This window comes from Akanthomyces muscarius, chromosome 3, assembly GCF_028009165.1.
Source record: "Akanthomyces muscarius strain Ve6 chromosome 3, whole genome shotgun sequence".
In the NCBI taxonomy this organism is placed as follows: domain Eukaryota; kingdom Fungi; phylum Ascomycota; class Sordariomycetes; order Hypocreales; family Cordycipitaceae; genus Akanthomyces; species Akanthomyces muscarius.
The window spans coordinates 1,810,843-1,836,434 of NC_079243.1; the positions used below are offsets into that span (position 1 = coordinate 1,810,843).

Here is a 25,592-nt window from a genome sequence, read left to right on the forward strand (position 1 = left end):
AAGCAGCAGAATGCATATGAGCACATCCACTTTGTCTCACAATTGCTTTTGCCCCCCGGTCACTTATCAGGCATCACAAATCTCTCATTGTGTCGTAATAAGGAAAAAGGCGGAGTGAATGGCACGGGACCGAGCGTGCATGCAGGCTGACATGCGAGTTGCACGTCCTGTGGAACCAGTGTCAAAATCGTGCCTAACAAATGCAGGAGATTGACATCACGATGCGCTGGCTGGTTCAACCACCTTGACACTGACCCTGCCCAATCGAGGATGCGAGGTTGCACCAGTTGTCGCGTCGTATTCATCGACCATACCTTGAAACTGGTGATGGCGGCCCGACACGGACCGTTGGGCATGCTCGCCATCAGATCAGGCCACGCGTGCCCAGCTCCCTGCGGCTGGCCCCGTCGGCACTTGCACACTCTGGTGGGGTTAGCGTCGCCGTCCATTTATTACCTGCCCGATTCACGGAAACATCGACAAAGTCCTTCGCGTAAGGGCTCCCGCAGTCCACCACTGGGGAAGACCCTCAATAGGGATGCATTTCCGTCTCCCGAGACCCAGAAAACGAATAAGCTCTGTCGTAGTTACCCATCATTGGTCAGTCTGGCGTCGGGTGCGAGTTTTTATTGGCGCAGCACAGATGTGTTTACTTGCGCCTTCTAGAAGGCTTCCATGGGACGGCCGGCTTTGGCTCTGAGTGTCTGGCATAACAAGAACCGCACGTTGACCATCACGAGCCCTGACGAAGCAGTTTTGGTGTGAATATCTTCGCCACGATATACACATGATGAAATACGACCCCAATGGAACTGTATACGTTCGAACCAACCCGCGCAACGTCTGAAGAAGACATGTTCATGGCGCCTGTCAAGTGTCATCAATCAGTGTCACCAATCGTTATGCGTCATCGGTGGCGAATAACTGCCAGCGCCCATCTTTCTAGGCAACTCAGTTCATTCTGCAGGTCTCTATTTTTGTGCAAGTGATTCAAGTAGGGAATTGCTTACCAAGAGACTAACAAGTGTCAGCGACGGCATCACAGTTGTGAGTCACTGGTGCGCGTCATCAGCCTGCGTGGCGAGGATCTGGATACCTTCTGCTGCGTACTCGCCCGTCTGAGCAATTTAGTATCAATCAGGTCCATTTTCAACCGCCTCGGAGACTTTTCCTATGACTGTTCAATCGTCCCATCTCGGTTCATCGACGCTAGAGTCTGACGGCGCGGAGTGTTTTGGCACAGGCACCACCCAAAAAAAGTCTCCGACAAGTCTCCACGACGGGGTATATCAGCGCCAAAAAATCGGCACTTGAGAGCCTCATTTACCTACACAACAAGCACAAATCTACAGCCGAAAACCAACACATTATTGCAAGCAGACAGTTTTCTCGAAAATCAATCTTCCGTGACTCTGCTTGCTCTGTTCAGCCCTTTCTATGAGCTGGCTTAAACTCTTCACTTCGCTCACAGTACTCCAAACCTCCCGAAACGTCACCTCTCCACTCGGAGACAATTTCGCCGACATCATGTCCAGCTCTGCAGAAGTAAACCAACAGTACTTCAAGTATGTAGATCAAGCGTAGCTACGCTATGACTTACGCAAGCCTCTCGGGCAGAACGGTCTTTCTCAACTTATGCCGTGCGCAATACGCACAAAGGCACAATTGGACAGATTGCTCACCTGCCGCTTACCCTATACACGAATTTGCAAATCGCTGACATGTGCTGAACAAAGCAAAATCGCCGCCGACTATGACAAACGATTCGCGCCATTCTTGAATGAGATTAACGATGAGCTCCAAAGCCAGGCTGACTTTATTGGCATCAAGAAGGGCGCAAGGTTGCTCGATTACGCCTGCGGCACAGGTTTTGTCTCCAGCGTTCGTGACGCCTCACATTCCGCATCTTGTGATTCATCTTGACTGGTCTAACGTTTCTGGAAACGATAGTGCTTTTCAGACGTCATTGGACAGGCTGTCGGCGTAGACATTACCGAAAACATGATTGGTGCTTACAACGTCAAGGCCGCCAACGCGGTACGTCCTGCCCCCCCCCTGGTGGTACAACACGAACCAGTTACACAGAAAAGCATTCCGTCCAGGCTTTTTAGCTAACCCGAATTTCACTTTCTAGAATGTGCCGGAGGACCAGCGCAAGGCGTACCTCGGGAACCTGCTCAGCACCCCGCCGTCGCCGAGCCTCGACGGCTCGCTGTTCCGCGACTTCGACGTGGCGGGCGTCGGCATGGGATTCCACCACTTTGAGGACACGACCCTGGCGGCGACGCGCCTGGCGGAGCGGCTCGTGCCCGGCGGCTCCCTCTTTGTTCTCGACTTCCTCCCGCACGGCGCGGACACGCACTCGGGCCACGATGCCGTGCGCGGCGTGCACCACATGGGCTTCGATGAGGACAAGACACGCAGCATGTTTGAGGCAGCGGGCGCGGGGCGCGACTTTGCGTACAAGGAGCTCAGCTCAGTGATTGTGATGGAGAACACGCCGGAGCAGGGACAGACGCTGCGTCGCCGGCTCTTTCTGGCCAGAGGCACCAAGACTGCCTAAAGAGGAACGGGGAATCGGAGGCAGTGGACGGCTGTTGCTAGGCGACTTGCATAACACAAGATGGACAATGTATTTTGAGTATTGTTCTCTATATTAGATTCGGATAGTGATTTGGATTTTCGACATTGTTCTCTATTATAGTCAAGGATGGTGTTTTGAATCAAGTCTAGATATATCTACTCGTCACCGACGACGAAAGCGCCGCCGAGCAGAATGGCGGGCTCATCAATACTGTGATGCTCGTAGCTGCGATTGAGTTGTCAGTAGCTGCGTACCGATCTCAGTCAAGTCTGAATGGCATCTGCTCACCTCAGTGTACCAACACCGCCCGCCTCGAGCAAAAACGTCGGCCCAGCGTCCAGTTCACTGCGACTCCATCGCAGCGCTAGCGCACGCAGAATATGACCATGCGCGACAATCAGCACGTTGCCCGTGGCCGTCGGATCCGGATGCGTCTTCTCCAGCACCGGACGGTGGTACTTTTCCCGAATCTCGTCAATCAGCCTATCGAGCCTCCTCGTCACGTCCTGCGGGCTCCTGTCGCTGCGGGTCAGATTTGCAAGCAAGGATGTGTGGCGGGTGGTTAGGAACGGGATCTTGTGCGGAACAAACTCACTCGCCGCCCGGGCAGCCGTCGTGCCAAATGTCCCAGCGTCCGCTGCCGCCTTGGTCGAGGCCCTGGCTCGCGCGCAGCTTGCGAATCTCGGGGCTGGTGACACCCTCGTAGTCGCCGTAGTCCCACTCTTGGATGTCGTCGGTGACTTGGACGCCGGCGGCGCACTCGAGGCCCACGCATGAGTTGGAGCCGTGCGGCTTCCAGGGCAGGATGCCGTCTGGAAGGCCGAGGTTGAGGAGCTCAAAGGTGCGCTGGGCGCGCTTCCGGGGAGATACATAGCTGTCCGAAAAGGAACGAGATCAGTTTCTGTTCTTTTTCTGTTCTTCTTGTTTCACCACCGCATCGCGAAAAAGCAATTTTTTTTTGGACATTTCCATGACACGTTTACCCGACTGCACGGTACACCAAGAGGAAAGAGATGACACAAGAACTTTTGGAAAGGTCTCATTGATGATCCGATTCGCACTGGGACTGGCCAGCGGCAGTGTCTCGGGCACGGAAGAAAAAAGTGAGGCAGACATGGGGGACACCACGGCTGGGGAGAAGAAGGCAGCATGGACCGCTGCGGTGCAGTGATGGCCTGCAAACAAGAAGCAAGGAGAATGATTTTGTCCAATGGGTGTGCTTTTGCTGCTGGTCTATCCCATGTGGCGCCTGCGTGTCTCACACGACCGTTGTGCGCCTGGGGCAGCGGACGGGAGGGAGGGATTCCCACGAGAGAGAGAGGGACGGTCCATGCCGTGTCTCTGATGCGCTTCCACCGTCCGGGATCAGGGTAGAATATCTCGTCACCGCACGGGGCAGGGCAAGGTATAAAGTGACACACACGCCCCCCCTTGTTTCGTTGCACAGCATGATGGGATCAAGAGACAGGTTGACAACGATGAAGGGGTGTGTGCGCGCATCGCACAGGGGTATTGGAAAAGGACTCGGTGTAACGAAGCAAAAAAAGAAGAGGCCCGGAACAAAAGGACACGACGTCAGAAAAAAAAATACTCACATGTGGTCGAGCTTGCTGGGCACAATCAGGCGATCCGGCCCAACCATGGCCTTGCCCGTGGCCAGGACGCGCTTCTCGCCGTTGGCAGTGAGCGGGATGTCGGTGCGGCCCGTATGCCTGCCGCTCAGCGACCACTCGGTCTCGCCGTGGCGGACGATGAAGACTTTGGGCGTCGGCATAGTCTGCAAGGGGGTGGGTGTGTGTGTGTGTGCTGTGCCGGTATGGTGCGTGTGCAGGGGCCGGACGACTTTGTTTGCGCAACAATGGACCGAGACAAAAAACCGTCGACGAGTTGGCGGAGAAGAAGCAAAGATGCGTCGGGTTGAAAGAAATGTCCTAGGTGGAAATGTGTTGTTTATGTTGGAGGTTGGAGATTTGACACTTGCCTGAATGTGAATGTGCAGTGTTTTGTGAGCGATATTCGGAAATTTCGGGGCCCAATTGTTCTTGCGGCTTGGATGACATCAGATTGCCCGCGCGCCGCGCCCGAGCCTCGATCGGGCTTTATAGTGTTGAGCGGGGGAGATGAATAGAAAGCGACGGCGAGACGGGCAGCAAAGCTCGCTGGCCTATCAGTGGAAAATGCATCCACCCCGGAGGCTATGCCGGCGCTAGAGGCCCGGAGCGACCGGCGGAGAGGGCTGCTGCAAGGTGGTGATGGCGCGACAAGATACCATGGAGGTTTTTTTTTTTTTTCTCTTTTCTTTTTTTCAGACTTGCACACTGCTAGCTCGATGTCTGATGACTGACTGAGTATAGGAGGCAAAAGAGGCTGCCCAGGCTGCGGTAGGCGGCTGACACTGAGGTGGTGGAGGGGTCCCAGCCGTTCACTATATTGTCACAACAGCTCCGTTTGTAGATGCATTTACTCAAGGCGTTTTTCTCCATTTAAATCTGCATGTTAACATTTTTGTCCAAAGCTTCTTTCAGCCAAAATATCCCGTCCATCTCCCGAGTCTAGCGACCCTTCGGAGCCATTGCTGCAGCGTCATGGTATCGACGAGCCCCAGCACCAAGAGGCACACGATAACATGCAAACGAGTCAGAATGATACGTCCGCCGCGTCTACGTGCATCCGGCTTGGCAAATTAGGGAATCAGCTCCAAACCATCTCCAAACCATCTCATCCGCCTCCGAGAAGCGCCTTCGTCGTAAGACGTACTGCCACATCGTGTCCCTCCTGCTGCTGCTGGCGCCGGCGAGCCACATCCACACGATTCGGCTGGCATTCGGCATGTTCTGAATGTCGGAGAGAACTTTTATGGAGAGAGAATAGTCCTTTACTGGACGACCTTTTACGTAGCGCGCCTTGTGGTGCAACTGCCATCGCGTATGTGCTTCTGAAATGGCCGACGAGATGGCCGACGAGATGGCCGCTGAATACAGTCGTGACGGGTGCCTTCTTGGGCAGTGCCACATGATATGCAGCGGTTTGCGGTGATTGGGCATGAACTCGAGCATATAATACGGGACAGACTCTGGCTGGGCATACTTTCGGCGGTTTTAGAGCCAGCCAGGTTGCCCGAAGCGGTACGTCGCCTTCAAACAGATCTGTGGCTTGCCCATGCTGATTGGGTTGTATAGGGAACAAGTCAAAGTCATCGATGCAGTTTATTTCTTCCAGGCTCTTCTGCGACCGGCAAGCTCGGTCATAATACTTGTCCAAATATTTTGAAGACTTGCTAATCCCGCCTAGCCTTTTTACTTGCTCGAAATAATCTGGCCAGAAGACGCTGTAGTCAGAGTAAGCCAATCCTTGCACCTGTCCAGTGCCTCGGATTCCTGACGCGAAAGACCATGGGGACGCTTTCTCTTGCAACAACGCTCTTCACCGCAGCAATGATAAACTTCTTGCTGCCTAACTCACCTGCTGATTCTCGTTTTCTCACAGACCAAGACAAAGCCATCTTCGGGCAATTGCAGCACGACAACCAAACAGGACACATTTCTCTCATAGGCGCACGACGCAACTTATCGAAGCCATGTATGAATGAAAGACTGGCTGCTTGCGCTCCTCGCCGCCGCTGTGAAGATACCCTCGACGGGACTTTCGGCAGTCTTGCCTGCGATTCTGCCTATCGACGATAGGATGCTGGCCAAACCATTAAGCTTCTTGTAGCTACCAATGTACCTCTTGGCGATGATGATTGCAACTATTTGCACAGTAAAACCACCAAAAAAGGGTAACGTTATTTTAGGGGCTCTGCATCCCGCCGGTCGTATTCCTTGCACTCACCCGCTGTGACTGACCACCAGCCCGTGGTCTTTCGGACAATGCCGGCTTTTTGCCTCGCAGGGCCTCAGTTGGCCATCAGTGCGTACCATACCTTCCTTTGCACACCCTTTCATCATCAATACGTCTGACTGTATGCGCAAGCTGCTTTGATCTACAGCTGGTCCGCCCAGAATGCCGCCGGCGACACCAAACGCCAGACACCCACTGCGCTCGTATTCATGGCCACGTCTGTCGGGAGACTGCTGGTCGTGGCTTATATCATGATGGCAGCCCACCGACCCGAGAGCCTTCGAAGTGAAGGCCAACTGCAGGGATCTGTTCATCGTGGCAGCTTGTCTCATCATGGCGCTCATTTAGCATCTCAAGAAGCGCAATGCGGCGCGGGGCAGCGTGGACCGCAATAACAAGGACCTGGGCCTCGTCACGTACTTTCAGGAATACAACATACGGCTGGAATCGGCATCTGTAGAGGTCGCACAGCCTCCAGGGTGCTGTCAACGGGACAAATCTGGTTGCGACGGATGCGGAAAACCATGATTTTTTGTATGCCGAATAGGACATTGTATGGTCTGACCAAAAGTAGCCCGAGGCTGTACTTGTAAGTTACATTTTTAGAAACAATCTTTTAGATCGTCTTGCGTAACGTGTTCCTAGCGCTGAATTTATTCTGGGGTGGACGCCACCGTTGACATTGACATGTGGAACCGGCTGATTAGGCTGATGTCGCGAGGCCGCATCGCGGGAAGCTTCTTCCGTCCCAATTCTTCCCCGCACTTTAATCTAAGCATGCAAAGTCGCTGCCACATAAAACGTGCTTGCGTGCTTCCCCGACAAAAACAATCCACCCAAGACCGCTAGCCCAGTGTCTCCCGATCCGACCTACAAGAAAAGACTCGTGTTTTACAGTTTCAGCATCGCAGAATGTCCACGCTGGAATTCCTCCCTCTGCGTCGCCGCGAGACGCTCGAGGGCAAGCAGAATGCCGCGCGCGAGGTTCTCTCCGACGGCGTCAGGATGGGTCCCTCGCAGCAGGCCGAAGGCATTTTCTCATATGGCCTCTCGCCAGCCTGTGCGCACTACCTCGACATTGCGCTCTCAGAGAAGGTAGTTATACTGCACCACCGCATTTACCCCTTGTGTGCGCGCGCGCGCCGAGGCTTGTGCTTACACAACTGACACACAAAAAACTAGGCCGAGGAGCTTAATGCCTGGGCGAGCAAGCTCGGCAAGCGCATCACCAGCACCACCATCCTCGACAAGCACCCAGAGACGTTTCGCCTCGAGGAGAAGCACCCGATGCCGACACCGGCCGACTGCGTGGCCGTGGTCCTGCCGCTGTCGGGGGCTGCCGTTGAGGTTGAGGGCAGCAGGGCGGAAGGGGAGGCAGGAGGAGAGGGGGTATGCGCGACATGGGAGCCCGAGACGGCCATGATTGTGGCTGCCGAACAGGCGTTTTCGGTGGTGGCGGGCAGGACGCACTTTGTCTATGTGCTGGTCAGGATGGAAGCTACCCAGTCAGAGCGAGAGGGGTAGTATTAAAGGGCGAAAAGAGTAATGTGTGTTTGTATTCTTTATGTATAGCCAGAGACGAGCAAGAGCACCAGTCAATAAATTTGCAATCACATCTCGTTGTACTCTGACTTTATGTTATTCAGGTTTCTCAAGTATCTCCTAGACTAGAGGAGATATAGGGACAATGATGTTTAAGGCCCCTGCCGTGGGAACCACTGCAGTTAATCAGAATGATGGATAATTTTGTTCCGCTCAATCAACATCAACAAGGAACAAACAGAACGTTGAGAGAGAGATATATATACACGATGGTAGTACATGCAAACGCCGAGCCAAAAAATAAATAAATACAAATTCAAAATCAGCAAAATCCTTTAAACAGTGTCCCAAAGGACGGAACTGGCTTCCATCTCTCCCCAGGCGCCGTGCCACTGAAACAGCAGGAGCCATTGTCCGAGAAGCAGCAGCCGCCGTTGTCCGAAAAACAGCACGCTCCGCGATCCGAGAAGCAGCAGGCGTCGCGATCCGAGAAGCAGCAGGCGTCGCGGTCGGAGAAGCAGCACGCATCGCGGTCGGAGAAGAGGCAGCCGCCGCGGCGCGAGCAGCACGCGCCCGTCTCGTTGTCGTGCTTGGCCCAGTACCCGCTGGCGTCCTTTTCCTCCCACGTCATCTTTGCCGTGCGCTGGTATCCGGAGGCGGCGGCGGCGCTGTCGTCGGACTTGTCCGTGCTGCGGCTCGTCCGGCGGACCATGGCGGCCGACTCATCGCCGTGCGTGCTGCTGGTGGTGGTGGTGCTGGCGTCGTCGGGGGATGCAGCGACGACGGCAGCGGCGGTGGTGGAGTTGTGGTGGTGGTGGAGAGAGGCTTCGTATGGAGGAGGCAGGTCTTGTAGCTCGTGGGCTGCTGCACTGTCGAGCTCTTCGGCCTCGGAGGGCACGGTCTGGCGATGGCCAGACTGGCTGGACGCGACGGTCCGTAGCGAGTAGGCGGCGGCGGGCGGCTCGCCCTTGAAGTCATTGACGACCATTGTGACGGAGGCGTAAAAGGGGACGGTGCCCTGACGGTATTGTGTGATTTTGCCCGGGGATGTTGGATCTACGGACAACAGCCTTGCGGGGCAAGAGGCGATCTTTTAACAATCAACGTCCCTGTCTTGTCCCCGCCTCGACAAGGCTGCCGGGGGGGCCCCAATGACGTGGAGCGGGCTGATCAAGGCTGGTGCGGGAGCTGAACCCGGGGGTTGCGTAACGCCTGTCGCAAGCTAGTCGTAAGCAGTCCAACAAGGGAATAATGCACTAACGTAGTTTGTTGACTGTGAACGCGGCGGCCGCCCAAGGAGAGTAGAGCAGCCTCCATTGCCAAAAGTTGGCCAATGATGCTTGCTGCTTGCCGAATACCGTCGCATCTCGGCCGTCGCACAGAAATACCCTTTTGCTGCCACATCGTAGTCAATTGACACCCTTGGTATCCGTAGTGTCAAAGCTATTGCTTCAAATGCGCGTTCATCTTAGGTACTAGTTAGCGCTCGAATTTCCCCGTTTGCATGTATCCGAGGCTCAACGCTGAGGCTACAACGGTTACGACAACCGGTGCGGGGAATTCTCATCCTCATTAAAAACTCGAGCTTTCCCTCCCTGCCGTTTCTCATCAATTAGAGTTTCTACCCAACACCAAGCTGCGATGAAATCACACCTCCAAGCAGCCCTGGCCCTGGCCAGCGCCGCCTCGGTCTGCGCCTCCGCCGCCAGCGACGCCTTTGACTGGGACGCCATCACGCCCAGCCACGACCTCGAGTACCACGCCTGCTACGAGACCTTCCAATGCGCGCGCCTCCTCCTCCCGCTCGACTGGCAGGACAATTCCTCCTCCTCCTCCAACGCCACCATTGCCCTCGCCCTCATCCAGTCCCCCGCCTCCGTACCCGTAGACGACGCCACCTACGCCGGCCCCGTGCTCTCCAACCCCGGTGGCCCCGGCGGCTCCGGCGTCGGCCACCTCCTGCGCGCCGCGGCTCAGCACCGCGCCATGGTGGACACGCCCGGCAAGAAGCACTTTGAGTTCGTCTCCTTTGACCCCCGCGGCATCGGGCGCACCACCCCGCAGGTCAACTGCTACCCGGGGGGCAACCTGGCGCGCACGGCGGCGACGCTCAAGGCGCGCGGCAGCGGCGGCCTGAACGGCGGTCCTGCGGCGGTGCCGTGGAATCTGGGCCTGGCGGAGCTTGCGGGCGGGCGCTGCGACGTGGCGAATGGGGAGCTGCTCAAGTATGTGGGCACGACGAGCGTGGCCAGGGATATGCTGGCCGTGGTGGAAAAGATTGACGAGTACAACAAGAAACAAAAGAAGAAGACGGCTAAGAAGGAGGCAAAGGCGGTAGAGGGTGATGCTCAGCTGGAGCTGCGCAGTGTGGGTAGTGACAAGGATGATCTTCCGCGTCTGCAGTATCTCGGATTCTCATACGGCACTGTCCTCGGAAACTACTTTGCCTCCATGTTTCCGGAGCGCATTGGCCGTATCCTCCTCGACGGCGTCTGCGACATTGACGACTATGCAACCGGTGATGCAAGTCCTTTTCCGTCTACCATCACACCTCTTCTACACATGACACTAACCTTGACGCAGGGCTGGCTCTCCAACACTGTAGACACTGATGAAATGGTCGACATTTTCTTCCAGGGGTGCTTCGATGCCGGCACCTCCATCTGCCCCCTCGCCCGCAGCACGGACAAGTCGGGCGACGACATTGCCGAGCGCTTCTGGGCCTTTGTCGCGGCCCTCGACGAGAGCCCGACGTTTGTCAGCCGGGCCGGCCAGGACGACACCTACATCCTGCAGCCCAACGACCTTCGCGCCCTGCTGCTCGGCACCATGTACCGGCCCCTCGACCTCTTCAAGCAGGCCGCCGACACCGCCGACGCCGCCATGCGCGGCAACACGACGGACCTCTACGACCTCCTCGCCGCCATCGCGGGCGGGCCGCTCGAAGACGCCTGCCCGATCGGCAACCGGACCGAGGCCTCGGCGGAGGGCGCGCCCGACGCGCAGAGCGCAGTGCTCTGCGGCGACGGCGACGACATCACCGGCCGCGACACGGCGTTTTGGCGCACCTACGTCGCCAAGCAGCTGCAGCAGTCGGCCGTCGCGGGCGCCTCCTGGGGCAACATCCGCCTCTCGTGCAGCAACTGGAAGACGCGCGCCGCGTGGCAGTTCCACGGGCCGTTCACCGCGCCGCCGGCCTCGAAGAACGCGTCGGTGCCGGAAAAGGGCAAGCCCGCGGCTCCGGTGCTGTTTCTGTCAAACAGGTACGATCCGGTGACGCCGCTCCGCGCGGCGCGCACGGTGGCGGCCAAGTACCCCGGCGCGGGCGTGCTCGTGCAGGAGGCAATGGGGCATTGCGTGTTTGGCAGCCGCAAGGCGACAGAGTGCACGAGGGATGTGGTGAGGCGCTACTTTGACCAGGGCGTGGTGCCGGATGGGGAGACGACGTGCGAGGCGGCGTGTGAGCCGTGGGGGGATAAATGTGAGGGAGTGGGCGCCATGAGCTTCGACGAGGGACTCCCCCACGACTGGAGTTTCCCGCTGCACATCTAGACTCTTGAAGAAGTTGGAAGCTTGGCTTGATTGTCTTGCACCCCCAAAATTGCACCGTTGGATACTCTGCGGTAGTAATGACGTCTTGCTGCATGCCTGCAGCAAAGTAAACTATCCGAGTTAGTCGAGGCGAGCTGAACGATCTCTGTATGAATAGGTTTTCTCGTCCGTCCCGTCTACTGCGATGGCACTCTGTGAACCTTGTTCCGGCTTTAGGAGCACCCGTGTCAGCATGCCAGCCCAGAAGCCACAATGGCACGGGAAAGCGCAACGATCTCCAGTGTCTGACATCATGGGCAACTCTATCGATCGATGAATCGTCTTGCGTCGCCCCGCTAATAGCCATTTTTACATTGAAAGCCCGCATTGTACCCCAAATTCAGACTTTGGCAGCTGGAATGTTGAACGGCCTGGGTGACTCCACCCTCCCGGCTCCGAAGGCCACTTCTAATGTCTATAAATCGAGAGGTTCCTCGCATCGAAAGTGCAGGTAATTTGCGTGGGTTGAGAATATCGCACATAAAAACATCTACACCATTCAAATATTAAATATGAAGGTTACCTATACCATTCTTGCCCTCCCGGTCGTCGCTCTGGCGGCCCCCAACCTCATGGACTCCAGCGACCGCCGCAGCGACATCACCGATGCGCTGCAGCTGCTGAATTCGGGCATCACCAAGGCCCTGGCCTGCTTCGACATTGCCCTCGCCAAGGCCGGCGTCCGGAAGCCCGGCGCGGTGGTCCCGCAGCCGCCGATGGGCGTGGACTGCGACGCCCTCATCGCCATGATCATTGGGGGCGGCGGCAAAGCGACGCCTAGCGGCACGGCAAGTTCGGCGAGCAGCACATCCAGCACCTCGGCCATGAGCAGCAGCAGCCCCAGCACTTCGACCACGAGTAGCCCCAGTGCTTCCTCCTCCTCCTCTTCTTCTGCAAGCACATCGAGCGCTTCAACAACGACGGGAAGCTCGTCGAGCACCAGCAGCATGCCAACCAGCACCAGCAGCAGCAGCAGCATGTCTACGAGCAGCATGTCTACCACCGGAAGCAGCAGCACATCTAGCGCCACCAGCAGTGCCTAAGTACCGGACGCGGGATAAAGGGCTTGTTTTCATCAAGAGGACACTTACCACACTGGAAGATTTGATGCGCTTTACCGCCATCAGCTATGAGGCGCCATCATGGACAGATGCGCACATATACCTGTAGCTATACCACAGATGCACTAAACTTTATATGTACATGATTCAGCGCATACGAAACCAGCGTTCTTATAATGTGCCTACTGTACGGAATAAGCTACCGGGATCCCGCAGCTGGGAGTCGAAATGGAGCTGTGCACCGGGATGTGAGCTCGACGGCGCTTGCTAGCCAAGTAGAAAACGGCACAAAAGGCGTAAGCACTACATCATCACGAACACAGGAGCTTCCATGGATGTCAAGCGTAGCGGGAGAGGGCGAAAAAGGGTCGGAAGAAAGAACGAGCGAGGACAAAAAAACACGGTATATATGTGGGCAACGGCCTATTGTACTCCAACTGAATGCAGGCTCTCATATAGCCCTCGGCTATTTACAGGAAGAAATGATAGCAACGTATCAATGGTATCAGAGAGGGGCGTGAAACAAGAATCAATAAAAAGAAAGCAGACCGTTTTTTGTGCTTGGAAACAACGGAAGGGTCCCTATCGAGGAAAAGATTTGACCCAAAAAGAAAACAGCGAGGAACGGAGGAGGGCGAGGCCAAAGATCGCTGAAACAGGCCTGATATGCAGCCAAAAAAAAGTTCTCTTCACAATCCAGACGAACTGAGCGCTCTATGGTATCGACGTGAGTTCTGCACCACCCCAGGCTATACGTTCCGCGTGGACAACTTTGACATGCTATAAAAACATCGCTCACACTGTCAGTGGTATTTAAACAGTAGATTTGCCCTTGCCGGAAGCGGCAGCGGCATCGTAGAGATCCTCAATCGACGTGTCCTTGGACGCCGTCTCGCCATCGCGGAGCGCGGGGTGGCCTACCGGCGGGACGGCAGCTGGCGTAAACCCAGGATGGAACGGCTCATGCGGCATCTCATCTTGCACGACGGGCGTCCGTGAGCGGGCCGCGCCATTGTTGGGGGTGTGGTCGTCCTGCTGCGGATCGGCAAAAGGGTCGGCAAAGGGGTCCTCCTCGTCGCGGATATGCTTGCCCTTGTTGGAGGAAGAGCCGGAGCCGGAGCCAGAGGCCATGCCCAAGCCGGGACCGGATCCCGAGGGCTCAGCCTGATACAGATCCGTCTGCTTTCCCTTGCCGTTTCGGACAGGCTGCGCCGGTGAGTCGAGCATGGGCGAGACGGGCTCGTCGGCGGCGGTGGGCGTCCCACCGGCGGGTGTCGTCTCCTCGGACCGCACGCCGAGGCCGAGCTGCTTGCGGGCGCTGAGGACGGAGCGCTGGTGCTGGTTAAGAGCCGTCTGCAGCTGCTCGTTGGTGTCGATGAGGGCCTCCATCGTCTCGTTGTCGGGGCCGGGGTTGGTAGCGATCATGTAGCCCTGGATGCTGCGCGAGGCGCTCAGGCAGCGGTCGGCAAACTCCTTGATCAGGTCATTGTCGAGCGTCTCGGCGGGAGGCGTGTTCATGACAACCTGCTCGAGCAGCTTGGCTGACGTGCGCGCCTCTTCGAGCCGGCTGGCAAGCTCGACGGCGCCGGGCAGCTTGTTGTTGGTGTGGTGGCGGGAAAAGTAGTTTTGGCCGTTATTGTTGCTGTTTGGCGACTGTTGTTGCTGCGGGTTCGTGAGAAATGGACGAGGCGCCATTCTCGGAGCGTTCTGGGGGGCGTGTCAGTACGGGCCGAATTTGTGAAAAGCGCAGCTCTGCGGGCAAGACTATCTTACGCCATAGACAGCCTGAATCTTGGTGCGCTCCTTGGACCACATCTGCAGCAGGACGGCCAGGTTCTCATCCTGAGACTTTGTCTGCTCAAAGTCGTCGAGCGTCTCGATGAGCATCTGGCGGACGTTGAGGTCCTTGGTGCCGCGCAGCAGGGCCTTGCAGGTGTCGGCAAACTTGGCGTCAATGTTGCGGGTGAACATGGGGCCCGGGTTCTCGGTCAGGATGCGGAGGAGCATGATGGCGTTGTACTGCCAGGCGGCGCGGGAGAAGTAGTCCTTGGACATGAACTTGCGGATGAGGCGGGCGCACTCGGTAGCGGCGGCGGGGGAGGACTCGGCAGCGTCGACAATGGGCGGGAGGAAGAGGACTTCGTCGCCCTGCAGAAAGATGCCGTGTCAGCGCACTGGAGATTCGGTGCGGGCGCACGGCAGTGACATACCTGGACATTGTATCCCGACTCGCAAAAGGCTTTCTGCGGGGTGACGACATTAGCGACGGGCGCGAGGCTCGCAGGCAAAAACACATACAACGCTGTTGTGAGCCGTCTTTTCGGGAGCTTCGCCTTGTTGCGGTACGGCAGCGGCAGCCGAGCCGGCAGTAGGTGCTGCTACTGGATCAACAGGTCAGCGTTGGGCGCGGCCTCGTATTCACGTTGGTTATGGTAAGGCGTACGTGTGCTCTTCCTCTTGATGCCCCCGAGCATCTTGTTCATGCTGAGGCTTTTCATCGACTTCATGGTGGGCGTGCGACTGGGGGTATCTCGGGTTACAGCAGTGATTCTTCAGACGTCTGGCGCTGAAGGATGCAAGTCACGGTCGCGAGATGCCCGACGCGGGACGGAGATTCGTGTCGTCGTTGGGGTGGCAAGGGGGGTCGATGCGCGGGAATCGAGAACAAAGAGATGGCGCTAGCGTAGCAGACAAACGTTGGTTATCGAGCGGCGGGGGATTTCGAGAGAAGTCGAGGCAACAAACGACAGTGTTGAAACGCAGGACAAGAGGTGATTAGGGAGGAGAGTAGCGAGAGGGAGTAAACAGGCTGAAAAGCAAATGGAAATGTTGATGGCGTACGGGGTAGCGTGGCGGAGATGGCGTTGGTACTTGGTGGGCTTGTAGGGGCTCCAGCGACGTCAGCCTAGAGCGCCGCGCCAGGTGGCCACTCAGAGGCTGTGCCCTGTAGCGCAGCGGGTCCCTAGCGCATTGCTGGGGTTGCAGGTACCTGGAGGTTACTGGTTGGAGGCTGCCATTCCGCCTCTGTGCGGGAAAGGGAACCGTTTTTCGCCAAGGCCAAACACGTGTACATGGCGCTACTTGGTACTTGATTTATAACCCAGGTTTTTGACTTGAGTGCGCGAGAGAAGTGTGCAGTTGTTTCCGAAACTGTCGAGGTCAGAGGCTGTCCCGGTCACTTTGCTCTGTGAAACGAGCAGCGATCCCTTCTTCAACAATGTTCAGACGAAGCCATTGACAGCCACTCTTGCGCCTCCAGTCCCGGTATTCCAGTAAGCAATGACGATTGTCTACCAAGGTCCCTTGGGTCCCCTGGAGCCCAAACGAATTTAGACTCGACTTGCACTCCACTTTGAACTTTTAGGGGTCCCAGAGCCCACCGATGCGCTGAAGCAATAGCAGCAGCGCGGCCTGCAGGGCTCGAGGGCACTGGCTACAGCGTACCTTCATATGCTGTAAAAGTGGTCACAGCTGCGGCGGTTCTAGCGCTTCGCCTGATTTGGTAACTCCTGATGGTCTTGGTCCGGGAACTAAGAAGCTGGCATCAGGCAGCAGGCAGCAATCCCTCAGATGAATCTGCGATGCTACCGTTTTTTGGCAGTTTTTTTTTGTCCTCTCAGTTTCTTTTTTCCTTCATTTTTGCTCATGACGGAGGACAAGCCTGCTGACAACCGGACGAGTCTCGGCAACGCACCATCATGCCACTACACCTCGTCGCGGCTTGCGTAAAGCTTTGGGGCTGTGCAGTCAAAAAGGTCTGACCAAGCTCATACCGCTGTTCGCCTCATCTCCGGATCACACCCGTCATGTATCTGCCGAATCGCCGGACGAACCAAGTCCCATGATGGGCGCGACGAGGATCAGCAGTTGTCTCGTCACCAGCGCTCAACTCACACACATCACGTAGACCAGTCATGATTTCAACCTCTGTCCACTCTATTCATTCATATACAGCCCATTCTTTTGTAATATTACACACCTCCAGTCAACCTCATTCCTCCTCTGCGCCATCCTGCATCGGCTCTACAATCAAATTGCCCGATCGCCCAATCGTAGCGCCCATTGTCTCCGTCGCGCTGGGCTCGTAGATGGCCCGTGGCAGCGTCGACGCCACGCGAAACATGTACTTGTGCTCATAGTCGATCGGCTTCTCCTTGCTAGCATTGCCGGCGCCCTCATCGCCGTGCAGCACGCCGTAGCACTCTATAAACGCATAGAGTTCTTCCAGCGGCGCGTCCTGCGCGAACCGCCTCGTGATGCGGCCCGCGCCAGAGGCCTCCGGCATCTTGAGGGCGACACGCACGACCTCTTTGTCGCTCGTAGGTGGCTCTGCTTTGATTTGCGACGCGCGCCACGCCTTCCACTGCTCGCCCTTTTCGGCGCGCAGAGCGGCCGCGTCTGCCTCTTCCAGCGCACGCTTCTCAGCGGCGGCGGCCGCCGCCGCAGCTTCCTTCTTCTCCCGTGCTCGCTCTCTATCGATTGCAAGCGAACGTTCGTAGGCCGAGTCCTGTTGGTCGCGCAAGCTGCGCGCAAACTCTTGCGCGCTGCGCTCCGCACGCACACCCGCCATGTCGGCGCCGTACTTTTCAATCGCCCCCTGCAACTCCGACAGATATGTCGCGGCGGGCATGGGCCCTGACAGCCGCTTGACAATCCCCATGCGTGTGCTGCCTTCCTTGGGCGTCAGGCAGACGAGCGCCGAGAACGGGTACCTGGTGCATTTATATTCGCGCGCCACTTGGAACGCCTCCGAGTCCAGCACGTTACCGCCCCAGAGAATGATGTTGCTGGAAGGGTCCTTGATGAAGCTGACCACGTCGGGTGCCAGCAGCGTCTCGCGCACAAATGCCGCCGTGTCGTCGTGTTCAGGCGAGAGCAGCACCACCAGCAAGAATTTCAGCTCCTTCTTGGCCAGATCGTGCGCCTGCGCCAGGCCGCCCTCGAAGAACGGCAGTTCATTGTCGCCGTGCTCCTCGTCAAACTCGCGCTTGAACCGCGCCGCCGCATCGCGCGGCATGAGCATCCGCCGCCCGCCGCTGCCGCCGCCCTGCAGCGCTGCCGACAGCCGGCTTGTAAACAGCGTTGGCCGGATCGCCGCTGGCAAAAAGGAGAGAGCATAGAGCACCGTGCGAAGCACAACCGTCGCCGCCTGCCAGCCCCAGTTGAGGGGTGTCAGCAGGAGACCCAGCAGCCACGGCGTGCCGTGCGTTGTTGATGACTGTGGGACGATTCGGGGGGCGGGGTCGGTTCGATCGCGGCGCGGCGCTACCCTCGAGCTGAACTCGGATGCGAGTAGACTCTGCTGGAGGTTCTCGTGTCGAGCGGCGACTTGTGGGATGGCTTGGTTGGCCGCCATGGCCTCGGCTAAGGGATCGGGGCCTTCGCCGTCAAAGAATTTGGCAATGGCAATCTATTTTCGTCAGCGAATCGTCTCAGAAACTGCCTTTCGGTGAATCATTACCTGCACATTCCATTGCGACCGTTGTAGTAGTGGTATCGCGTCCTTGACATCTTGGTCCGTCACGGCCAGGTACTGTTGGAGGGCCTCTTGCTGTGTTGGGGACAGTTGGCCAATGTCTGTTTCGGCGTCGGCCATGCTGCCGTTTGCGCGGGTGCCGGCCTGTGCAAACAAGCTGTTTCACGTTTTGACTGGTGCGTATATATTCTTCGATGGCTGGCGCTTTCTGTATTGGAGATGTTGCAGTGCTCTTTAAGCTTGTGATAGTGACAGCTTGTGGACAGTTTACGTGGTTGACGAGCCGCCGACAGGCACCAGCGGCTAGTCTGATGTAATGGTGGGGCACGGGTCAGCTCCGTTCCCGGCCAAGATGGGTTCAATGAATACTAAAAGAAATAGAAAAAAGTTTATTGAAAATGCTATGAGGCAAATAAACTCGGCAGCTTTTAGATTCGAGACAATTCCCTTGTTGATGAGTAGGAGCCCACTTACTTAGTTCCTCCCGCCCCTGCAACAAGCTGCCGGCCGTCCCGTCCCGAGCTTCAAGAGTCATCTACACATGACATTTACGCCTTTCGACATGAAGCACAAGAAAATCTCAGAAACTTCTGGAAATACAGCCGTTGCCTTTGAAAACTGAATCGGCACAGAAATTACGCCAGACAGCCTCGGCCAGAATCTGACGTTTGTCTAACAATCACCACCGAATTGCTACCTGCAACCGCCTTTGTTCTACCAGCATACCTCTCTCACATGAAGGACATCAGGAACATTATGGAATCCAAACCGTCAGCTCCTTCGCCAGTGTTGATTCGTCAGGTTGAGTCACCGGAGGATCTCGCCGCCGTCATCAAATGCTTCCACACCTACACCGAATGGCTCGACGAAGACCTTTCGCACCAAAATTACGAATCCGAGCTCGCCGGACTGCCGGGGAAGTATGCACCCCCGACAGGCTCCCTGTTGCTGGCTATTGACACCGAGTCAGGACGTGCTCTGGGCTGCGTCGCGTCGCGACCTGTGACGCTTCCGTCGAGTCACCCCAAGGCCAAGCAAGGCCATCGCTGCGCGGAAATGAAGAGGCTGTTCGTGTATCCGGAGGCGCGGGGGAGACAGGTTGCGCGCAAACTGTTGCTGGAGCTGATGCGACGCGCAAAGGAACAAGGGTACAACGAAGTGTTTCTGGACACCCTGGCGAGGATGGAGGCCGCTATCAAGCTGTACAAGTCGGAAGGGTTTCTCGAGGCAGAACCCTACAACAACAGTCCGTATGCAGGTACAGTGTATCTAGCTAAAGAATTAGAGTAGAGATATATAGTAAGAGTATGTTTCTCGAATATTAATTTGAATACTTCACAGTCTTTTTATGATATGGAACAAAAACCGATTTCTTTTGAAGATTATGACTTTTTTTCTTTTGAAAAGTACTTGTAATAACGCTACAGTATCAAACACAACAAATAAATAATACACCTAGAACTGTATCTCTAATTACTTATACTTGTATAGCCACATGCCATGAAGGACAAAACACGCCCAGTAGTATAGCATCTTATTCCGCCCCCTCAGCCCCAACATTGCTTTCTGCATCGCACTGGCCAGGTTCACAACCCTCCCCGTCTCGTTGCCGCCCTTCTCTTCACTCCATCGCCAGCCTCGCGCCGGAATTCTCTGTAAAAGGCCTTCGAAAATTTCAGGCCATCCTCGGTATCAATCTTCCACAGGGTAAACAGCACGGAGCTCGCCCCGGCGTAATGAAGCGCCGTCGTCAGGCCGAGGTGGTCGTCCGCATCCTTGTTGACTGACTGGCCGCTGCGACAGCCCGTGTGGGTAACCTGCGTAGGCCGCGGCAGCCGCACGTCGAATATGTCGTCGGCCTCGAGCGTGTCCGCGGCGGAGAAGAGCCAGCCGTCGTCGTCAACATTACTTGTCGGTGCTCCACTACCACCGCCATCATCATGTGGTGGTGGTGGTGGTGGTGGTGGTTGTGCTGCTGCCGGAAGTATGCGCAGCTCGAGCCGATGATGCAACATGTCCGACTCCTCGAACTGCACGTGCCCGTGGAAGTGCATAACCGGGGCGTCGCGCTCACGCAGCGTCCGCTTCACCCCTTCCTTGTAAGTCGGAGCGAGTCCAAAACTGTCTGCTAACCCTACGGACGATTAATACGGAGGGTGGTGCATAATTTCCTCTGCGCATTGGGCAGTTCGAAGAGACAGAGTACTTGATCTGTAATGTTATATTGCCGGGCTCTCGGCCGCATAGAAGGCAGTGCGGTTTGATGTTGACAACCCGCATCTTGGGGACGCTGCCTGCGACAGGCCGGGGTTCTCTTACTGCGATGCCCACGGCCCTAGCTATGCTCGCGTGAGTACACTTGCCCTCGAATTACATGCCTGTGTATTGGATTGATTAAGTAAAAGAAAGACTAACATTCCTCTTCCGCAGACTCAGAATCAGAGTCTCTGTTGAGATTTACCGTAGCCCCTCTGTCCAGCCGAACGAGGTCATCAGAGTCTGCCATGGCTGACGCCCTATGCGCAATTGTCAAGACAGTACATCCCGCAAAGTTTTCCTTCATCACTCTGTTGACAATCTTCTCAGTATGCGCGTCAACACTACTTGTACCCTCATCTACTAACACCAGTCGACTCCCAGTCTCCTGCTGCCGTAGGATGGCTCGGGCGATACACAGGAGTTGCATCTGGCCTTTCGAGTAGCCAATGCCATCTAGCATAGCGTCAAGTCCCCCCTTTTTAGCAAGCGGTGTCCATATTTGAAGGCTCTTCAGTAGCTTCTCAAGGCCCAGATCCCGCTTTTTGTCTTTCTCGTCCATTTTCGAAGACGAATCGTTCATCGTAAATGGCAGTAGATTGGTTCGAATGGTGGCATCAAATTGTACCTGGTCCTGGGAAATTGAAACGATGCGTGATCGCAAATCGTCCACGGAGATGGACGCGATGTTGATACCGTCAATCTCAATTTCGCCCTCATAAGCGATAAATCCCAGCATGGTTAGGAACAGAGAACTTTTACCGCTCCCACTGCGGCCCATAATGCCGATTCGCTGAGCCGGCGAGATTAATAAAGACACATTCCGAAGTGCAGGCTGAGAATCGTCAATCTCGGGTGTATAATTGGCAGAAACATTCCTCATTTTGACCTGACCTTTCGACGGCCAATCTCTAGGCAATCCCTCACCGGTCTGCCGTGCTTCTTGCGGCGTCCGCTCTTGAAAAAGGGACAGCCTTGCCAATGCCCCAGAAGATGTTTCGAGCTCCGTCCAGGCCACCATCGTATTTTGGAGGGCAATATTCAAGTAGATCAGTCCCATAAAGGAGAGACCAATAGCAGGCGAGGAGGAGCTCTGGTCTATAAACAAAGCCAGTGCCACAAGTAACGTACCGAGAGCAGCGGCTAAAAGACCAAGAACCATGCCCAGCCATTGTTGAGCAGCCAAGAAGACATAAAAAGGCTTTTGAGACTCTTCCAGGAGTAAAATTCCACGTTCAATATTTTGGTCTTGCCAGTGAAAGGCTTGAATATGTGTCAGACCAGCAGCTGTTTCCTCAAAGTATGTATGCAGTGGCGCCTTTGCCTCAAGATCCAGAAGGCGTATCTGCCGCGACGTGCGTAGGTAGTATCGTTGGATGAAAAATAAGGCGATCAAAATAGCAGGGAGGGTGCCAGCCAGGTAAGTTGCGCCGGCGAGAATAATACCAATCTGGATGATCGCATTGGTGCCACAATGAATAGTTCTGAGAACTGCCGCAGGGAGATTCCTCGACAATAAGGTCATGTCTTGGCTGTATTGATTCAACAGTACTCCCGTTTTTGTTGTACTCAAGAACCTGAGTGTTGACCCCATAGTGCTATCTACAAGCCGTTGGTGCAGCTGGCTCGACGCACGGGGAGATAGCTCTGCGTATAAGAACCAGTATACTAAGCAGCCGGTAGCACATGTAGCGGCCACAACACTGGCATAGCCAATGAAGAGCTCAGACTTGTCGGGGTTGGTTTCAATCCATATTCGAAGATAGATTTCGGGAACAACTTCTCCGGCAGCAAATAGAGAGGTAAAAATAGTGTATAGACCCATTTTAACCCAACCGATAGGCTGAATGAACAGACTATAGAGACGTATGTCGCCTCGCTGGCGGAGTGCGGCGTTGCTGAATGCCACAACAGCGGCATTTTCTTCCAAAGATGTGCGGAGTGCGCGCTGTTCCCTTCGTTCTTCTCTGACAGCAACATTGCGGCTGAGTGTGGCCATGGTACTTCCGAGTCTCCCCCGATATTTATCAATATCACGTTTTTCTTTCAGAACAGTGCAGCTGGCTCCCTCCAGGACAAGCAGCTGGTCAACCAGAGCCAAGCAGCCTGGCAGATGGGTGACGATCAAGACACTGCATCCAGCCTGCGGGAAAATACCATCACGTCCAACCAGATGGTGGAGGATGTGAATGGCAGTGTCATGATCAAGAGAACTGAAGGCATCGTCGAGGATCGTGATCCGATACTCTGCATAAGCAGATCGCGCAATTCCGACACGCTGTCGTTGACCGCCACTCAGATTTGACCCATTTGTGCCAACAACGTATTCTACGCCACCAGGTAGCCACTCTAGATCTTCTTCAAGAAAACATGCTCTGATGACCCTCGTAAACCTCGCTTGGTTAAACTCTAGGTCTCCGATGATGTTTGCGCGAATTGTGGTATCCCGTAGCCAGACATTTTCGCCACAGTATCCAATCTCATCAGTTTTGACATATATTGAGCCGCCCAAAACTTCACTTTGGCCCAGTATTCCTTGTACGATGGTAGACTTGCCACCACCTGTAAGGCCAACGAGACCTGTAGTGGAACTTGGCGCCATGTCAAAATTAATTTGGCGCAACAACGGCTCTTTCATTCCAAGCGGGGCAATATCAGTCTGTCGAAATTGGACCACGCTCGAAGCAAGGCTAGCTTCTGGGCCTTTGGTGCTAGATGAGGCCGGTGTTGCGACGGTTTCTGACCTTGGGTCTCTCTTCTCCGGGAGGCACAAGAACTTCTGGATGCGAGAGAAGCATGCCAGCATGTTCCCCCATCTTGAGAACGTTTCCAACACGGCTAGGAGAGGTCTTTGGATGATCGACACAACTGTTAAAATAGGAAAGACTTCTGCGGCGGACATTTGACCACGGAAGGAGGGCCCAAATAAGGCTGCTGCAATGACGACCACAGGTGTCATCAGATCACCAACTAGAATGGGCCCCATACCCAGGGCTTGAAAACGTCGAAAACTTCTTGAAATAGTGATCTCCTGGTCTCGAAGATATTGTAGAAAGGTGCCGACCGTGGGTCCCAGGCCGAGCATCTTGATGGCTGTTATTTGCGGCAGAATCTTGGCCGTTTTCGCAACCCGGATCTCGATACCTTTATTCCACTCAGAGAGTCTTGTTGCCATTCGCCGCGAGATAAAGTATGCCATAACGGTACTGATAACAAGAGGACCAAATACTGAAAAAGCGGAGATACCGATGAATTGCGATAGCAGGTACATACCAAGTACTATCTCCAGGATGCCGATGGGTATTTGTAGGCATTGTGGTATACCAGTAGTGATTCCATCAACATCAGCGCTCATGAGTGTGACAGCTGCTGAGCGCTTCGCCTCCGCCTCTGTAATCGTATGCTCTTTGTGTATAATGAGTGCGACAAGGCCGCCACGCAAACGGGTGACAAAGCGATTCATTAAATGTGCATGGGTGGTATGTGACAGTGCAATCCCGACGAACATACAGGTGGCAGCTGCTTGCACGCCGCCACGTTCCTTCATGTCATTTTGTCCTTCAGTGGGCTTATCCACTAGGTCGATTACACGACGTAGGACAAATGGCTGTGAGAAGTTGAATGCGGTGACAACAAGTCTAGAGAAAACCAGTCCGGCGACGCAGCCTTTCCAAGCCTTGAAGGACGCTTTGAGCAGCTCGTTTGAGGATGGATTTGTCCGACGAGGCCGCCAGTATGGCTCCAATTTGCGATACAGCACTTCTGAAGAAAGTTCGGGATCTAGTCGACTCAAGTGGCGCATTAGGAGTTCTGTCCGGAACCCAGTGGCGAAGATGGGTTTCAAGAAGAGAAAGAGTACTCTACTGATGAAGCCGCTGGTTGTCTCCAGGCCACTGTTTTGACGTAAAGCATCATCAATAAGAAGTGACCTTTTTGATAATTCTTGTAGAGCGAGAAGCAAAAGCCTCATTCCAGCAGTCACTTCCGCCATGTCACCGAGCAAGATCAATCCTGGGCGCAAGAAAAAGGACCGACCCTTGACTATTTCGAAGGCGATACTAAGAAGCAGGTAGATGGCAGTAAATGCAGAAGAGCGAATCGAGTGTCTATGCTCCAGATAAACGATGCCTGCCAAGCATGCGGCAGCGACTAAATCGACCGACGCGGCAGGGATTGCTGTTTTTGTGCGGTGGTGTGTTGCGATAGCCCAAAAGATCAGCGTAGCCATCTGCGAAGCAAAAATGACGCCGGTCGCGGCCTAAGCCACACATTAATGAAGTGCTGTGAGTGGGTAACAAAAGAGATGCTTACAAGCTTTGCCCACAGCAGCATGCCATTACGAGCGCAGACAGGTTGTTGGCAGTAATGGCGAAACAAGAATAGAAAAAGAGCAACCGCAGCAGATGAGAAAGCGATGCTGAAAATAATCTCCTCAAATTTCAAGGTCAGGTCAAAGATCGACCCGATCGGGGGCCAGAAGGCTTCATCGGTGGAGGTGGCCATGGCAGTGACGCGATAGAGGGGAGGCCCGGAGGTGCGGGGACATCTAACTAAAGAAAGATGGTAGGGAAAACGACAATAGACGACCCTGGAGTCTTATGCGGCAATAAAACCAGTTGCTGGACCTCTTTGTCAGCTCCAATATGCGATCATATAAAGTATGAAAGGTAGAAACGTCGAACAACCAAGGCGGGGGAATTGGCTGCTCCCAGTTTTATGTGTCAGTAGTTAGTTGCTGGTGAAATAGTTGGCAGGTCATTGTTACATTAGTTCCACCACAGTGATCTCGTCAGTAGCTTCGGCGACGGGCTGGGCAGCCACAGCCTTGTTGGTAAGCTGATCCCACTACGAAGGGAGCCTGGCAGCCACCATATATACTGCTCATCTCCGTTTTCCTGCATACTAACTCAACGACCAATATTTAATTCATGCACCATCGCCAGCTCTTGCTTCTCTCCGAGTGTTATCGAGCTCGGTGTCGCCGAATTCAGAGGGTAGGACGAGCGCACGACACTCTGGCCTGGTCCGTTTGACTTTTAGGGATGCGAACTGATGGCCAGTTAGTGCAAACGCCGAGCGATAGTTGGCTCTATGACTCTAGTCGGGCCCGCGGCCAGGATTATAGTGATGGCGCTGTAGTCATGCGAGGCGGAACTCTGTGTCGTTGTAATGGAGCCCCGATGCCACCAATTTCGCGCTGCAGCTTCCCCTCCCGGACTAGCTGGCACACTGCGCGGAAAAC

At 55.3% G+C, this 25,592-nt stretch overlaps 14 protein-coding genes across 14 annotated transcripts; 8 read left to right on the forward strand and 6 right to left on the reverse strand.

Moving 5' to 3' along the window:
* Positions 1 to 354: 354 nt before the first annotated feature.
* LMH87_001915 (uncharacterized protein) lies at positions 355 to 1,122 on the forward strand (the record flags this gene model as incomplete). Its single annotated transcript, XM_056193280.1, has 4 exons — positions 355 to 600; positions 667 to 759; positions 947 to 981; positions 1,032 to 1,122. The coding sequence occupies 4 exons, from the start codon at positions 355 to 357 to the stop codon at positions 1,120 to 1,122; spliced, it is 465 nt and encodes a 154-aa protein (XP_056050335.1).
* A 315-nt stretch (positions 1,123 to 1,437) lies between these two features.
* Positions 1,438 to 2,563, forward strand: LMH87_001916 (uncharacterized protein; the record flags this gene model as incomplete). The annotated part of the gene is made up of 4 exons (XM_056193281.1): positions 1,438 to 1,565; positions 1,737 to 1,881; positions 1,951 to 2,037; positions 2,135 to 2,563. The coding sequence occupies 4 exons, from the start codon at positions 1,438 to 1,440 to the stop codon at positions 2,561 to 2,563; spliced, it is 789 nt and encodes a 262-aa protein (XP_056050336.1).
* A 176-nt stretch (positions 2,564 to 2,739) lies between these two features.
* On the reverse strand, positions 2,740 to 4,358 carry LMH87_001917 (uncharacterized protein; the record flags this gene model as incomplete). Its single annotated transcript, XM_056193282.1, has 4 exons — positions 2,740 to 2,809; positions 2,873 to 3,100; positions 3,180 to 3,458; positions 4,180 to 4,358. The coding sequence occupies 4 exons, from the start codon at positions 4,356 to 4,358 to the stop codon at positions 2,740 to 2,742; spliced, it is 756 nt and encodes a 251-aa protein (XP_056050337.1).
* A 1,166-nt stretch (positions 4,359 to 5,524) lies between these two features.
* LMH87_001918 (uncharacterized protein) lies at positions 5,525 to 6,136 on the forward strand (the record flags this gene model as incomplete). Its single annotated transcript, XM_056193283.1, has 5 exons — positions 5,525 to 5,609; positions 5,697 to 5,709; positions 5,764 to 5,827; positions 5,876 to 5,923; positions 6,071 to 6,136. 5 exons carry the CDS (start codon positions 5,525 to 5,527, stop codon positions 6,134 to 6,136), a joined length of 276 nt encoding a protein of 91 aa, XP_056050338.1.
* Positions 6,137 to 6,453: 317 nt separating this feature from the next.
* On the forward strand, positions 6,454 to 7,075 carry LMH87_001919 (uncharacterized protein; the record flags this gene model as incomplete). Its single annotated transcript, XM_056193284.1, has 5 exons — positions 6,454 to 6,493; positions 6,557 to 6,627; positions 6,773 to 6,880; positions 6,999 to 7,013; positions 7,070 to 7,075. 5 exons carry the CDS (start codon positions 6,454 to 6,456, stop codon positions 7,073 to 7,075), a joined length of 240 nt encoding a protein of 79 aa, XP_056050339.1.
* A 261-nt stretch (positions 7,076 to 7,336) lies between these two features.
* Positions 7,337 to 7,948, forward strand: LMH87_001920 (uncharacterized protein; the record flags this gene model as incomplete). Its single annotated transcript, XM_056193285.1, has 2 exons — positions 7,337 to 7,519; positions 7,607 to 7,948. 2 exons carry the CDS (start codon positions 7,337 to 7,339, stop codon positions 7,946 to 7,948), a joined length of 525 nt encoding a protein of 174 aa, XP_056050340.1.
* A 340-nt stretch (positions 7,949 to 8,288) lies between these two features.
* On the reverse strand, positions 8,289 to 8,954 carry LMH87_001921 (uncharacterized protein; the record flags this gene model as incomplete). Its single annotated transcript, XM_056193286.1, has 1 exon — positions 8,289 to 8,954. One exon carries the CDS (start codon positions 8,952 to 8,954, stop codon positions 8,289 to 8,291), a length of 666 nt encoding a protein of 221 aa, XP_056050341.1.
* Positions 8,955 to 9,607: 653 nt separating this feature from the next.
* On the forward strand, positions 9,608 to 11,518 carry LMH87_001922 (uncharacterized protein; the record flags this gene model as incomplete). The annotated part of the gene is made up of 2 exons (XM_056193287.1): positions 9,608 to 10,489; positions 10,550 to 11,518. The coding sequence occupies 2 exons, from the start codon at positions 9,608 to 9,610 to the stop codon at positions 11,516 to 11,518; spliced, it is 1,851 nt and encodes a 616-aa protein (XP_056050342.1).
* A 551-nt stretch (positions 11,519 to 12,069) lies between these two features.
* Positions 12,070 to 12,600, forward strand: LMH87_001923 (uncharacterized protein; the record flags this gene model as incomplete). The annotated part of the gene is made up of 1 exon (XM_056193289.1): positions 12,070 to 12,600. The coding sequence occupies one exon, from the start codon at positions 12,070 to 12,072 to the stop codon at positions 12,598 to 12,600; it is 531 nt and encodes a 176-aa protein (XP_056050343.1).
* Positions 12,601 to 13,431: 831 nt separating this feature from the next.
* Positions 13,432 to 15,125, reverse strand: LMH87_001924 (uncharacterized protein; the record flags this gene model as incomplete). The annotated part of the gene is made up of 5 exons (XM_056193290.1): positions 13,432 to 14,325; positions 14,392 to 14,766; positions 14,829 to 14,861; positions 14,917 to 14,999; positions 15,062 to 15,125. The coding sequence occupies 5 exons, from the start codon at positions 15,123 to 15,125 to the stop codon at positions 13,432 to 13,434; spliced, it is 1,449 nt and encodes a 482-aa protein (XP_056050344.1).
* Positions 15,126 to 16,609: 1,484 nt separating this feature from the next.
* LMH87_001925 (uncharacterized protein) lies at positions 16,610 to 18,214 on the reverse strand (the record flags this gene model as incomplete). The annotated part of the gene is made up of 2 exons (XM_056193291.1): positions 16,610 to 18,028; positions 18,080 to 18,214. The coding sequence occupies 2 exons, from the start codon at positions 18,212 to 18,214 to the stop codon at positions 16,610 to 16,612; spliced, it is 1,554 nt and encodes a 517-aa protein (XP_056050345.1).
* A 615-nt stretch (positions 18,215 to 18,829) lies between these two features.
* Positions 18,830 to 19,384, forward strand: LMH87_001926 (uncharacterized protein; the record flags this gene model as incomplete). The annotated part of the gene is made up of 3 exons (XM_056193292.1): positions 18,830 to 19,014; positions 19,065 to 19,161; positions 19,235 to 19,384. The coding sequence occupies 3 exons, from the start codon at positions 18,830 to 18,832 to the stop codon at positions 19,382 to 19,384; spliced, it is 432 nt and encodes a 143-aa protein (XP_056050346.1).
* A 296-nt stretch (positions 19,385 to 19,680) lies between these two features.
* LMH87_001927 (uncharacterized protein) lies at positions 19,681 to 20,148 on the reverse strand (the record flags this gene model as incomplete). The annotated part of the gene is made up of 1 exon (XM_056193293.1): positions 19,681 to 20,148. One exon carries the CDS (start codon positions 20,146 to 20,148, stop codon positions 19,681 to 19,683), a length of 468 nt encoding a protein of 155 aa, XP_056050347.1.
* Positions 20,149 to 20,656: 508 nt separating this feature from the next.
* LMH87_001928 (uncharacterized protein) lies at positions 20,657 to 24,853 on the reverse strand (the record flags this gene model as incomplete). Its single annotated transcript, XM_056193294.1, has 3 exons — positions 20,657 to 20,672; positions 20,719 to 24,608; positions 24,662 to 24,853. The coding sequence occupies 3 exons, from the start codon at positions 24,851 to 24,853 to the stop codon at positions 20,657 to 20,659; spliced, it is 4,098 nt and encodes a 1,365-aa protein (XP_056050348.1).
* Positions 24,854 to 25,592: the final 739 nt, after the last annotated feature.